General features: G+C 38.4%; 1 protein-coding gene across 1 annotated transcript in view; it reads right to left on the bottom strand.

The window, feature by feature from the left end:
• Window positions 1–11,570, bottom strand: part of DMXL1 (Dmx-like 1) — a gene marked incomplete at its 3' end in the record, with an annotated part of 42,647 nt that extends 31,077 nt beyond the window's left edge. The window contains exons 1-5 of the mRNA XM_010145281.1: window positions 11,451–11,570; window positions 4,771–4,848; window positions 3,179–3,257; window positions 2,452–2,584; window positions 55–121 (exon numbers count right to left, since the gene is read on the bottom strand). Of these exons, the coding sequence (XP_010143583.1) occupies window positions 55–121; window positions 2,452–2,584; window positions 3,179–3,257; window positions 4,771–4,848; window positions 11,451–11,465 (372 nt within the window). The remainder of the gene's footprint in view (window positions 1–54; window positions 122–2,451; window positions 2,585–3,178; window positions 3,258–4,770; window positions 4,849–11,450) is intronic.
• Between the last annotated feature and the right edge of the window lie 3,285 nt (window positions 11,571–14,855).

The raw sequence follows: 14,855 nt of genomic DNA, 5'->3' as shown, positions 1-14,855 counted from the left end.
TTGCTTTAATAGTTTATTTGAATAAGTATAACACAACGAGAAAAAAATGCTTACCTTTCCAGCAGTAGCAAAAAACTCCCCATCTGGTGAGAATTTCATTAAACAAACTTGAGAAGCAGTTCTATGAGAAAAAAGAAATTAAAAGAATAAAATAAGTTTTAAGAACTTCTTCAGAACGCTAAACAGATTTTTCCCCTTTAAGTCATGAAAGTGATTTAATTCTTATATGCAAGTGTCCACTGTAGAGTGTAAAACGACTTAAGCTTTCACGTAAGTCCAGAAGGACTAGAAGGGTAAAGTGTACAACACATCACGGTGGTCAGACAGGAAAAAGAGAAACCCAAGAAGCTGTAGCTGAGGGTGCTACAATATCCCATATTGCAAAATATCGTAAACCAGCTGCTAACAGATGAAATTGTATGCAGATATGCTCTGCTTCCAGTTCACAATCATTTGGATTTCAAATTGATTTCTGCTGTCCCATATTATCTTCCAACTTCTCTGAAAGACACCTCCCATTCTCATAATTCCTGAAGTTTTAACTTAAGAAAACAAAAAGGCATAAAAGGATTAATGTACTTAAGTACTGGAAAGTAATCTTCACATTAATGGTCACACTGGTAAAAGATGCCACACCAAAACAATCTAAACCTAAGTATGTGGTTCATCTTTGCTGTGCTTTACTTTCATTGGAAATACTAATAAATGAGCTTCTTTTACAGTTTTGAAGGACTAAGCTATTGACTAAGCAACAAGCTTATTAATGGCAACAAGAACATACAAGAATTTAATTGTGCAGCACAAGTACAGTGTATGCTTTCACACGGAATTTATTAGACATAATAAATGTCTAATGTAGACCAAGCTATAAGGCCTAACTCTGAGAAGAAATTGAGTTAGCCATCAGATGAACAAAAGCATGATGCCATTTCGTGCATCCAGTAACAACAGCAAGTCAATTACAAAAGCTGTAAATCAAAAAAAGTCAGTTTCCACCTAGGCTTAAACAACATTTTCCTACTAGGGCCAAAATGAAGATATTTGGGAATGCCTTCTTCCAACATTAAAAACTACTCTGGCAAAGGGTAATTCATTAAAATCATTATCTTGCAAACTTACCCTTAAGGAAAACCTATTTTAAATCTAACTGAAATACAAATGCCAGAAGTCACACAGGCATAAAAGGTGACCTGCAAAAGCAACTTCTATCGACCCTTTCCAGGACCTACTAGTTCAAAGTACACAACACTCAGCTCACTCTCCTCCACAGAAGAGTTTAAAAGAGGGAGAGAGGTAGCAAGCTATGAAGCCTTCTTTAAGGTTCATGATACAAATGCAAAACATACTATTGAAGGAACAGAGGAAAAGCATGTATGATCTTGACTACCGTTAACCACAACACTGGATTCCAAACCATACCCATGGCATTCTATCTACGCTGACTCCTCCTCTTACTAGGTTGAGAGATGAGGGTCCAAAGGTGTCTCAATAAATTGAGTAAGTCTTCAATTTCATTTAGAAAGTTCATCGTATTCAAAGGAAAATTTTTCCGTTATTGTTTGGATGATCTTGGGATTTTAAGTACAGCCTTGATAAAATTTAAAGAACACATAGAAAAAGCAACAACCAAAGAATCAAAAAAAAAAAACTTTTTCAGGCACATCCAGGGAACCACCCAGCCAGTGCTAACTGCTTCATAAAGAATAACTTCAGGTGGGTCCTTTCAGCCAGCCCCTTCGGGAGACGTCTTTAAGGAGACTGCCATAAGGTACACTGGTCCCAAGTGAACAATGCACCTGATGTATTAGAAAAGTTTGCCCATGGCAGGAAGGACTGTGATTTAAATTGTCTTCCAAGCTGAAGTACTAAACAAAAACTCTTCTGAATGTACTAATACACAGACACAAAGATTAAAGTCAACATGAACACAGGAAGAACATTCAGAGATGCAGTAAAACAGAATGAATCATTATTTGTATATCCGTTCCAAATCGCCAGAATAAATACAGAAAAAGTAAAAGGTGTGTGAGAGGGAGGAAATGTGTGATAAGAAAACAAAGGTGCAGTACTTTGGACATAGAAAGAAGGTTTTTTAAATCAGTCCTCCAAGCACAGCCATTTTCAAATATGCAGCTTTCACCTTACTTCCTGCACAAGGAATGAAGAATCTAATGGAACAGTTTCAACAGCAGGCTTCCCTCAGTATTTTACTCCTGTTCAATACAGCTGAAGAATGGCCTGAAAACTACCACAAAACCAGTGACAACTGATTTTATATAATAAGAAAGAAACATCACATGTTCAAGGGAAATACGACTCACAATTATCACATATCAAAAATATTTAACAAATAACAGTATACAATGGGATTTCACTGAACTACACTGTTTCACCTGAACAGTGTGAATCAGCAAGGAAAGAGGAACTACTTGCTTTAAACATGTTTCTTACTTGCATTGCCAGATACATCTCCATTCTCCAAGTCCAACATCTGTTCTTTCAGTACTGTCATTGTCAGAAGGGTTTTCCAAAGGGACATTAGACCAAAGCTGCAGACAGCTGGAACCAGTCAAAAGGCGAGTGCCTAAACCAAATATTTATAACAATGTAACTACAAACAAGTAGCAAAATACAGAATTCTACAAAAATAAAGAAAAGCAGTTTTGCAAAGCTGAAACTGAAGAACAAAACGTGCCAGATATTGTAACAGCACTCCTACAGCAAAGTTACTATAATAGCAGTGCGCCTTTTACACATTCCCTTAGATGGATATAGATTGGGTCAATCTTGCAAGAAGATACCATGACATATTATATGACATTTGGATTTCAGTATTGACAGTTAACACTGTGAAAATTAATCAACTTTTCAAAGCCGGTATTCTCTAAAAGAAATACCTAGACCTACTACAGATGACCCTCTTTCACAACAAATGCTACCGTTTAAGCCATGTTTTTAAACATTAGATTAGAATAATAGAGTAAGATCACACAGATGTTACTAATATTCTGGCTCTCCTATAATAAGTGACAGATTTCACTCCACTCTGGCATTCCCTATCATGCTCGGACAAAAATTTTTTCCTTGTCCCCAGTTTAAATAAAAAATTAGTTGGTATCAAATCAGTATAAAAAAATTAGTATCAAATAGATAGGTGCCTCTTTTAATCTACTCTTACCTGTGGGATCCCATGTTAGATTATGTGCTATGGCTTCCAGTAAGATTTGAGCATTCTTCTGCCACTGATAATGTAATGTCTGAAATTTTAAATATTCACAAATGTTAGCATAAAACTACTTACTTTCCCTCCCTTCCGCTTTTATAATGGAAATTGCGCATCTTCACTGCACTCTCCAACTTTTATGAAGGATATGTTTAAAATAAATTATTGCTTATCTAATAAAAATTGATTCATTCTGAATTTTAAACAAAATAGCTTTCCATTAATCTGACTATAAAAAAAGTTTCGAACTAATTTTAAAAATACAGCCTGAAAAACATTCTGTACTTAAAAATCATCATCAGAATCTGAGATTTTTTTTTTTTAAAGGCAAGTCTGATTTTATTTTTGGGAAAAAAAAAAGATATATCAAAAATGAAATACACTGTGTTTGGTAACACTAGTATTGTTGAATTAAAGCATTTCAATAAGGTCAAGATAACGGATATAACAATTCCCCCTACAGTTTACAGTTACTACACTAACCACGAAGTCTGAAGTTAAGTTTACTGTTTAGCAGTACAGAAAAACATTCAGGATTGATTCAATGGCTCCAAATATCAAAAAAAGAGACAAGTACTACTAAAAAGTTCATATGAGCATGGTAAGTCCCATTCTACAGTTATTTTACTCCACTGCTTTCCAGTGGTCTGAATTATTTTATATATATATATACCTATTCTATACCAGCTATTTAATTAATATATACAGGTACACCAGTACCACTTGACTGAACAGGTTAGTGTAAAGGGAATGCACTATACGACTACAGTGTATAGTGAATGCACTATACAGCCATAAAAAAAAAAAAAATACAAATGGAGAGACCAAACCCCTGAAGAGGAAGACAGAAGCTCCCTGAGCAATTGTTGTGAAAGCTCTCATATCATCAAACAGATTTTCATTAGATTCTAATGCTTCTAATTATGAGTAATCCTCTCCACATAAGAAGCATGGTTAAATAACTTGCTCTAAATCACATTATTAGCCAGAAATTAAGATTCAGTAAACCCCTGTCACTGAAACTAAGCTATGCTATCAAAAGAATAAATATTGTTCTTATTCATTATTTCACTGAAGTGTAAGTATTCAGCCGGATATTCTAAAAAAGCCATAGACTTTTTTGAAACTATAACATATAGACGAAGAGCATGCAGTTTCATAAACTAAAGTTAAAACAAGAATTGTAAAACACACCAGGACATAAAGGCTACACAGGATGGTTCAGAAAGGAATGTCTATTGTAATGGCCACATTTTTTGGAGAATGGGGGTGTGCATGCCTTTTTGCGTTTTGGAATATTTCAGTTATGAACTGTAGGGTCAGATAAACCAGTAATATGAAGCATTATAGTAAATGTTATAAAAACATTTCAAATAACATGTCTCTGCCCTCCTCCGACCATCCTCAATTCCCAAAGACCATCTTATGTCTCAAATTCATGCTAGCCTTAAGAAGACATCAAGAAATCATCATCTTAAAAGCAAACCAGAAAAAGGAGTCAGGCTTTATAACTGAGTAAATGAATCAAAGTGTGACGAATTACTTACGTTATGATGACTGCTGTTCTGCTTCAAGAGGCTAACTGGCTCAAAGATACAAATCATCTTCCCGTAAGAAGCTGCAATCTAAAGCATTGTATATTTATATGTACATAAATACACATGGAAGAAAACAAGCTATAGAACAAACAAGAAAAAAAATGCAAATTGCTGATTCTAATTTTAACCCTCCTTGTAGTTAAATTTGAAGCTCACATCCATATTGCCTTTTGATAACAGGATATCCATATCCACATCCATCCCTTTTGATAGCAAAAATCATGACGCAAGAGTTGACAATAATAAAATTACAATTCTTTATTTACACATTAGTTCTGATGAACTACTGAATACAGGTAAACATGAGCTTTCTTTATTATTTTTTATTAAAATCAGATGTATTATCAATATTCTTTCCACATTAGTTTAGGTAAACACTGAAAGGACTCTACAGAGTTCACAATCCTGGAAACCGAAGCAATCACAGAATCATCTGGTTGGAAGAGACTTTTAAGATCATCGAGTCCAAACGTCCAAACTGCACCGCCCGGGTCCCTAAACCGTGTCCCTCACCATCACATCTACACGTCTCTACAAGTCTTTTAAACACTTCCAGGGATGGGGAAATTTCACATGCATTGTTCAGAGTACTCCTGGGGACTTCTTGGCATGAGAACATACTACATGATAAAAAGTTAACGCAGAAGACTCAAGTTATGCAAGCTAATCACTCAATGCAGATAACTGCAAATCAGAAGACGTAATAAATGCTAACATAAAAGACTTCAGAAAAAGTTGCAGTATGGTCAGCTTTAACTAGTATTTCAAAGTCTTATTCCATCAGTGGTATCGGCCACCCCAAACACTAAGACAGAATTAAGAGTATTTTATCTCAGTAACTATATAAAAGCAGGCTTAGAACACTTGCTAGGAGACAAAACAAGCCAAATGTATGTTAAAGATCTCAGGCAGAGTGTGTGAGAAAGAAATCATAAGGCAATGTTGCCTAAAACTACCCCGAAATACAGATTTACAAAAACAAAGGATTTTTTATAGGTCATGCACAACGGGCATCCTGCATTCTGAAGTGAGGCTTGATGTTAAAAGGTGCACATCTACAGTTCCAATAAGCTGCAATAGTCAGTTTCCTATTTCTGTGAAATTCTGGCTCTGGAAGTGTTCACATTTTTCTTTTAATAACATTAAAGAAAGTAAGAGTCACTTCAAATGTATAGTTTAATTTCAGTATCATCCACAACAGCTTCCAGAAAAAAAAAAAGCTCTAAGCTGTCGTACCTAATTTATTATTTACAGATCCATTAATTACAGCTGTACATGATCTGTACAAACGTAAAGATCTGTACAGATCCTAAAATCCACAGATCTGTAGCTTCAAGAGAAACCCTCCGCATTAAAAAGAACAGACAGTTAAATCAATTTCTATCACACTAACAACCTAAACATCAGCCTGACCCAAAAATGCCAAGAATAATTTTGTCACAGTTGCAAAATGCCTGAAGAATCTTCTTCCTTACATCTCAGTCTAATATTTGCCCTCTGCAATTCTCTTTAATGACCTCATTTACTCTCTTCTTCTCATAATTCCATTCCACACCCCAACACCAAAAAGTTTATATAAACTTATATTAATTAGATGTTTCCTTTTTTCCAAGAGTGGACAGTTGTCTTTTTTTATTGTTTAATGGGTTTTAAAATAAAATAATATTAGTATGCCACAAATTGTGTCCAGAGCAATTGCTATCCCCTGAAAGTTTCCACAGGTTTCCATAATGATACAGACACTCAAGACAATGAACAGTTGCCACCAAAAAGACCAATGCATATTTGTGTGTAGAAAAATTTCCCAAACGAGCACAATAATCCAAAAGTTTCTTCTAGTCCCAAGTCCTGTTATTAGAAGTTAGATGTGCAGAGAAGCCTTACCATGTTATGAGAGGTTACAGTCATTCCTAATGACAGACAGTGGTAGTGACTGCACTCTCCGGAAGTTCACATATGACACCAAGTTGAGTGGTGCAGTTGACACGCCTGAGGGATGGGATGCCATCCAGAGGAACCTGGACAAGCTGAGAAGTGGGCCCATGTGAACCTCATGAGGTTCAACAAGGCCACGTGCAAGGTCCTGCACCTGGGTCAGGGCAATCCTAGGTATCAATACAGGCTAGGGGATGAAGAACTTGAAAGCAGCCCTGCAGAGGACGACAACTTGCACATACTGGTGGATGAAAAGCTGGACATGACCTATCAATGTGCACGTGCAGTGCAGAAAGCCAACCATATCCAGAGCTGCATCAAAAGCCATTCTACTCTGCTGTGGTGAGAGCTCACTTGGAGTACTCTGTCCAGCCCGAGTCCTCAGCGCAAGAAGGACATAGACCTGTTGCAGTGGGTCCAGAGGAGGGCCACAAAAATGATCACAGAGATGGGACACCTCTGCTATGAGGAGAGGCTGAGAGACCTGGGGTTATTCAGCCTGGAGGAGGCTCCAGAGAAACCTTATTGCAGCAATACTTAAAGGGGACTTAGAAGAAAGACAGAGAAAGACTTTTTTACCAGGGCCTGTAGTGATAGGACAAGGGGTAAACAACCCCAAGTCTCTCAGCCTGTCCTCCACCTCTTCCTGCTCACTGCAGCCAAGGCTGCCCTTAAGCACCACATTCCCCGCCAGCCCTTCCTTGTTGGTGAGAACGAAGTCCAGAACAGCACCTCTCCTTGTTAGCTCCTCTATCCCTTGGAGAAGGAAGTTATCAACACATTCCAGGAACCTTCTGGATTGCTTATGCCCTGCTGTGTTATCCCTCCAACAGGTATCGGGGTGGATGAAGCTCCCCATAAGGACCAGGGCTTGTGAATGTGCGGCTGCCCCTCTCTATGGAGGGCCTTATTCACTTGGCCTTCCTGCTTGAGTGGCCTGTAGCAGGCCCTCCACTGTAACATCCTGCCCTTCCTTTAATCCTGACCCATTGGTCCCGATTGGCTCCTCATCTATCTCCAGGTGGAGCTCCATGCACTCCAGCTGGTCACTAAAATAGAGAACATTCCCTCCTAGTCTTCCCTGTTTGTCCTTCCTAAAGAGCCCATATTGTTCCATTCCAACACTCCAGTCATAAAAGCCATCCCACCACATCTCAGTGATGCCAACAAGGTCACAGCCCTGCAGGCACACTCATGTCTCTGAGTCTTCTTGCTTATTCCCTTTGTTATGGGTGCTTGCACAGAGACATTTAAGTTGGGCCCCTGATGAAGCTGACTTACTGGTTGGGGTGGCTGAAATTCCCTTGTGCTGCTCTTCAGGTGGTCAGGTCAGCACCTGTGATCTCTCTACAGGCTCTGGGCATCTATTGCTGGCACTGCCATCAAACTAGTAGATGAATTGAGGGATGAAACTAGGGATGAATTGAGGCCTCCCTTCCCTGACAGCTTTAGTTTAGAGCCTTCTTCACCAGCTTGGCAAGCCTATGGACCACACAGGCCACCAGTATACTACGTTTCTCTGAGTCCCATGGTCTAAGGACCCAAAGCCCTGGCTGCAGCACCAGTTCTGTAACAATTTGTTGATTTGGTAGTTTCAACTGGCCATTTAGGGCAGCATCAGGTTCTAATTTTGTAAGTTAAAGTACAAACCAAACGGTTCCCTGATACACTTCTATGTTTGTTTCCATATTGCATAGAAGCCTTAACATTTTTCTCACTCATCGAAAGGTCTGTAACTTGTACCGACCTACATTATCACTCACTACCGAACAGCAGAAAATGTCAAATAATCTGAAGCTAGGACCACCCTAGATATTTGTACAAACCAAATCATGAAAACAATTAATGTTTTGTCGGGTTATCACTAAAAGTTCTGGCCCTTATTCCTATGTTCACTGGAGGAAAAGGCTTGCAGCTTCCACTGCGTAGGAGAAGATCAAGTACTGTACCCTCTTACAAATAAATCGTTGATTACCAAGACGCCTACAACCAGAGGCAAGAAACTAGATTCAGTGGCCTAACATTAAATTGCCCTGTATGTGAAACCAGTCCTTTCAAATCTATGGAAGACTTCTTAAAAAAGTTTATATACATACACATACAATCACATGTAAATATAAACCTATAACTACATGCTCTTGTGGAATGATGAAAAATTCTCACTTATTTCCACCCACACCCCCCCATCTCATTCTTCAGACAGAATTAAGTTTCTTTCCAAAACTAGAATAGGGAGAGAAAAGATGGTGCCATGTTCTCCCCACCCTTCAAAGCCAAGGGAGAGGTGGGTCATAAATGAAATGCTACGCTATTACCACTTCATAGCAGCTTCACAAAGCACTAGTTTCTCAACAAACTTGAATTAGATTTCCGGGACAAGAATGGATAAAATTTTCAACGCATTTCTTTCATAACTAGAAGACAACTCCTTTACAAATCAATTCTGTCATCCAAATGGAAAATGATGGAGACCCTTCAAAGAGAGTAAAGGCCATTTAGTACGGAGAAAATGCTCGACAGCAGCTCTCAATAAAGTAAAAAATTAAAAAGGTACATAATTCAAAACTACAAGTCATAACTGAATACTTTCTAGAAAGGGTCACAATTGCAACCTCAATAAGCTGCATTATTTGCATCATTTTTTCCTATAGATTTTAAACACCAAGAATAATTTGGAGGTAAACTGAAGAGAAATGTGTGTGTCAATACAGAGGAAGAAGCTGTAAAAAGAAACCTCACCCTTGCAACCATGACCTGGAAATGCGTCGATCAGTCTAGTCAATAAGTAGATTCCTAGCCACTCCCTGCTTAGTATTTCAGCACTGTGCAAATACATCTAGTCTAATTGGTAACAGCAAACAATATCAATTTGCAGAATCAAACTTACTACATAGGTCTACATAAGAAACGAAAAACTTCTAAAGCTTAGTAAACTCTACAGATTTATATATTCATATGCCGTAACTTACAATTCAAGGACAGGTTGTAATTTAAATGCTTGCAGAACTGCTATTGTGCAGTCAAGATGACCTTGCAAATTTGCGGAAAAATTCTGTAAGATTAACTGTGATATGTGATCTGCACATTAATTTCACCATCTGTTAATATATGGCCAGCGAACTCAAAAAAACTTTTGAGGTAACAGGAGCTAATGGAGAAACACATTCAGTCTTTATGACTACAAGGTACCAGAGACACAGAGGAGAGTATTTCCTCATTTTGACTTACATTAGTTCACTCCCTTTGCAAGAGTTCATCAGTCGAACAAAAAAGAAGGAACAGAGGGTGGCTGAAGATCATCATCAAGACTTCTAGATGTAAACAAGAACTCACTTCCATGAAAAGGTCATGTCTTAAGATGGACACCAGAATCTAACCAAAGCTTTCATCAACTCATAAGTCTTGTAGCATGATGTTCAGAAGGCTCATGTTATCTCCTCACTAGGACAGGCTTAAAGAAAGCAATAAAGTGGAAAAACCCCCAAAACAACACCCTCTTACATGAGCCAACATGTAACCAGACAGAGTTGCTACAGAACTGATGAGTAACTTAATCACACTCTGACATCCCAATAGATAAGAGTTACCTGGTTATTTTCTTTTTTTACTGTAACAGAACAATTAAGACAGACTTTGCAAAAAAGGACTGGAAAACCTAATAGTGTCTAAAATACAGTATTTCTGATCCAGTTTATCTACACAAGAAAAGTAAAAAGTTCAGAATTCAAGAAAGCAAAAGCCCATCCAAGAGCAATTTTATGTCTTTATGAATTGCTTGAAAGGGATGTCAATTTGCCCAGTGGAAAAGGACCTGGGAGTGTTGGTTGACAGTCGGCTGAGTATGAGCCAGCAGCGTGCCCAGGTGGCCAAGAAGGCCAACGGCATCTTGGCTTGTATCAGGAACAGTGTGGCCAGCAGGAGTAGGGAAGAGAGTATCCCCTGTACTTGGCACTGGCGAGGCCACAGCTCAAATCCTGTGTCCAGTTTTGGGACCCCACACTTGAAGAAGGTTGTTGAGGTGCTTGAGCATCTTCAGAGATGGGCAACAAAGCTGGTGAAGGGTCTGGAGAGCAAGTCTTATGAGGAGTGGCTGAGGCAACTGGGGTTGCTTAGTCTGGAGAAAAGGAGGCCCAGAGGAGACCTTATTGCTCTCTACAACTCCCTGAAAGGAGGTTATAGAAAGGTGGGGGTTGGTCTCTTCTCCCATGTGACAAGTGACAGGATGAGAGGAAATGTCCTTAAGCTGCACCGGGGAGATCTACGTTAGATATTAGGAAAGATTTCTTTACAGAGAGGGTTGGGATGCATTGAAACAGGCTGCCCAGGGATGTGGTGGAGTCCCCATCCCTGGAAGTCTTTAAATGTAATGTAGATGTGGTGCTGAGGGACATGATGCGGGGTGAATGGTTGGACTTGATGATCTTAAAGGTCTCTTCCAACTGGGTGATTCCGTGATTCTGTCACCCTGGGCGTATCTGTATCTTCCTGTGCAGCTCTACATATCTTCTACAATCTAATATTTATGGTTAGTATTTCACATTCACTGTACTGCTTAACACAAACAAGAGACATGAGGCAAAGAGCCATTTTACTACTCAGTCTTGTGTATTTGCCTTAACTTGCAAGTATCAACACTGGAGAAGGTGCTTAACATGCCACTGCCAGAACATTGTTAAAAATGCGGCTCTACATACCTTTCCCTGCTGCATTGAACAGTCCACACATCCCACCTGGATGTTGCCATGTTTTGCTCCAGGGATTATCTGCAATCTTTCAAAATCAGTCCCCAATACCACAATATCACATCCTGATGCATATGCCTAAAAAAGAAAAGAAGAGCCATGTAAAGCTTTAACAATTTGTAGCCTATCAGTGAAGTACGAAACAGTATAATCCACATATCCTATCCATGTAGAACACTAGAGTCAGAAGTAGAGAGGTATTTCCAGAGATCAAACAGATGTCTACCATTTAAATCAAGCAACAGAAGGGGCAAATTACTCTTCCTCCATGCTTAGAAGTGCACCACCACATTTAAATAACAAGCAAACAGAGGTGCAAGAAAAATAAGAGGCAAAAAAGAGGGAGTTATGAAAACATCTAAGAAAAAACAAAAAGCATGAAGAACAAAATTCACACAAAGTAGGAAAAAGTAATATACCTCCGAGGCTGGAGACATAGGCATTTAAAAATAAACATCTGAAAAGGAAGAATAGAACTAGAGAAAGAGAACTAAAGTGGTACAAGGCATTTAATAGGGAATATAGTGAAGAAAAAAATCAAAAGGATAACAGAATAAAGCTTAGTTATAGAAGAGCAAAACTGCCCTTTCAGACTTGTGGAGTTTCCTATTACTTACATTCTGTGGATTAATTTTGTTTTCTCTTAAATTTATATTGTCACTAAGTAATTTATCTAACACATTCACAGAGACAACTGGTTGAGTACTGCAATGTCCGAGACAAAATTTCTTCTGGTCTTTGTGCAACTTTTGTTAGAGACCCAGCACAGATTAAAACAGAGAGCAAGATTACACAGTGGAGAAACTTGTGGAAACAATAGTGAGCAGAATCATCCAGCAAGCCTTAAGAATCCAGCATTCAAGGATGAGAGTCCCAGAAGAAAGAGTGCACATCCGTTAAAAGTTAGATCCAGGAAGACAGCAACAAAATAAGGAGCACAAACAGTAGTATTCTATTAGAGAGCAAGAGAACCATAGAAGAGCCAAAAATGCCATTTTAGTTGACCAAAAGATTCAAGGGCAGAAGATTCTCACAAAAACTGCAGATAGAAGACTTCTGTAGAGTGATGTAAATGATCATGCCTTACAACAAACCCTACTCATGTCTGGTATGTTACCTAAAACACTTTTGACTCAAAAAAAAAAAGGCAGAAAAACTGAATGTTATATTTACAAATTCAAAATCTGAGCATCATGTTTTCAGGTGCGTCATGTGAAAGAGAACTTTTACCAAGCCTGACCTAGACTATCATACCATTACATACATTAAAATTAATTCAATAAAATACAAAATCTGAGATTTCTGTCCAAAGACAATTTTCCCCACAAATGCTTCAGTAATATTTCACAAAACAATCTTATCCAGAAGACTGTGATCTCCACTCTCAGACGATAATTCAAGAAACAGACCAACAGCCACCCTTAAAATAACCTGATAAATGAAAATGCTGTCTATAATGCTTCTGCAGACTAAATATAACTACACATTTATTTATGATCATTTATTATTGGTCAGGTTTTTGAGTCCCTTCCTGTCCTGACCCCTCTTCAGCTTTAACAAGAAGTTCAAGCAATGCAATTCCTCCTGTCAAAAAAGCAGCGTTTAAAAGCAGTCTCATTTAAAAGTAATCCAAAAAAGAATGAGTACTACTTTTTTGTTCAAATGTTAATGTGATTATTTTGATATCGCAATGACATGAACTCTGGACCTGTTTCTCAGAACTTTTTTTTTTTAGTTAAAAAACATCTCACCTGGTGACTCATTGATTAAACCCATAATTCACTGGTTATGGTTATTCAGAAGTAGCATATATATAACATCTCCCAAAGCCATTTTGTTGAATTTGGTGTTCCACATGGAGGCAATATTAAAGGGAAGGTGGGGGAGGGTGGGAAAGTGCTTCACTTAAAAGAAATAACACGGTTTTATTGAAAGTATCCTTAAAAAGACTCACGTGCCAAAAAACTGTATGAAGCCCACCTGCTCTTCTGTATGCTGCTCAAGTCTATAAAGTGCTGATGAGGCCTAACTACATCTCTCCCATCTGGTTCTCTCCCTTTCTAGCTTCACAGGCAAGCCTGAAGATTACGTGGTGTCACAACACTACATTATTTCCATCACAGTGAGCAAAATCTGGCATATATATTAACACATGCCATTAGCAGTGATCATGAAGTTCATAAATTAACTGTTCTAATGGGATCAAGAACTTGATCAGTTTCAAGACTTTAAAAAAGTCCTGCGTACACTTGGCATTTTGTACAGGAAGAATGCTAAAGTAACTATCAAACCGTACACCCTGGAGTCTTTAGGAACTTGTATATTCATCAATGTATCAGGAACAAGAACTTCAAACAGTATCAGAACTCAGGGTAACTCCTGCTAACCCAGGCTGCAGTGGACAGCAGTAGCTCAGAGAGGTATGCAAATATCCCAGACTTGCCATTCCCTGAAAATGCCCCTCTAAGAATATAAACACTAGTCCAAGAGCAATAGCTCCTCTTCCTTTTGCTATGTTTAAATACAGCAATTGTTTTACGTTTAATACTAATTTCCTGCCTAACTTCATATGCTGCATGTTTAAAAAAACAGTTTGTCAAATCATGGATGAACTTTCTGAAAAGAAGTTGGGGAATATCTTCTCATCCTATCAGTTCTCAGTTCTAACAGTTAATTATAATTCATTAGAATCCAGACCAAGGTGGGGGTGAGACAAGTGCCCCTTTAAAATACTATTCTTGGAATAAAAATATAGTCACCCTACCCTTACATTCTGGTAATTCTTCGCATTATCTGAAAAAAAAATTGACATTTGAAGAAAAGATGAATCACTTCTGACATCAGTATATTCCGATGGATTAGATCATACTTGGTCACATTGACTTCCCAATCCCCAAATTGCTGAAGAGCTCTTAAGCCTAGACAGTTGATATGTCTGCAAAGAGGTAGAACACGGCCGGGGGGAGTGGGGCAGGGGGGAGCAGGAGAAGAGAAAAAAAAGGCATTTTCAAAGACTTTCTAAATATAACTATAGCCAAGCACAAGGATGATTACTTGGAGGTTTTGATGTTTAGTTCATGTTTGCCTGCAGGACAACCATAATTTCAAAGATAAAAGGCAATGGACGTAGAGGCAAAGGATGCTATATATTTCAAGCAAAAAAAGTATTTGAACAGAAGGTAACTAAGATGGCAACTGAAACTGTCACAGGCTCCCTTTTCTACTGTTGCCCACCATCTTAATCCACTACACCTCACACTGACCAGATACTTTGGGAGGTAAACTTTAGTGATGCCCTCGTCCTAAGGTGTCTTTCCTTTGCTCTTCCCACTGTATCTCATCCATTAGACTGTCTCT

The sequence above is a fragment of the Buceros rhinoceros genome, unplaced genomic scaffold (assembly GCF_000710305.1).
Source record: "Buceros rhinoceros silvestris isolate BGI_N320 unplaced genomic scaffold, ASM71030v1 scaffold2491, whole genome shotgun sequence".
In the NCBI taxonomy this organism is placed as follows: Eukaryota; Metazoa; Chordata; class Aves; order Bucerotiformes; family Bucerotidae; genus Buceros; species Buceros rhinoceros.
The sequence above is the reverse complement of the archived record's forward strand: the minus strand, read 5'-3'. Positions and strand labels throughout refer to the sequence as shown.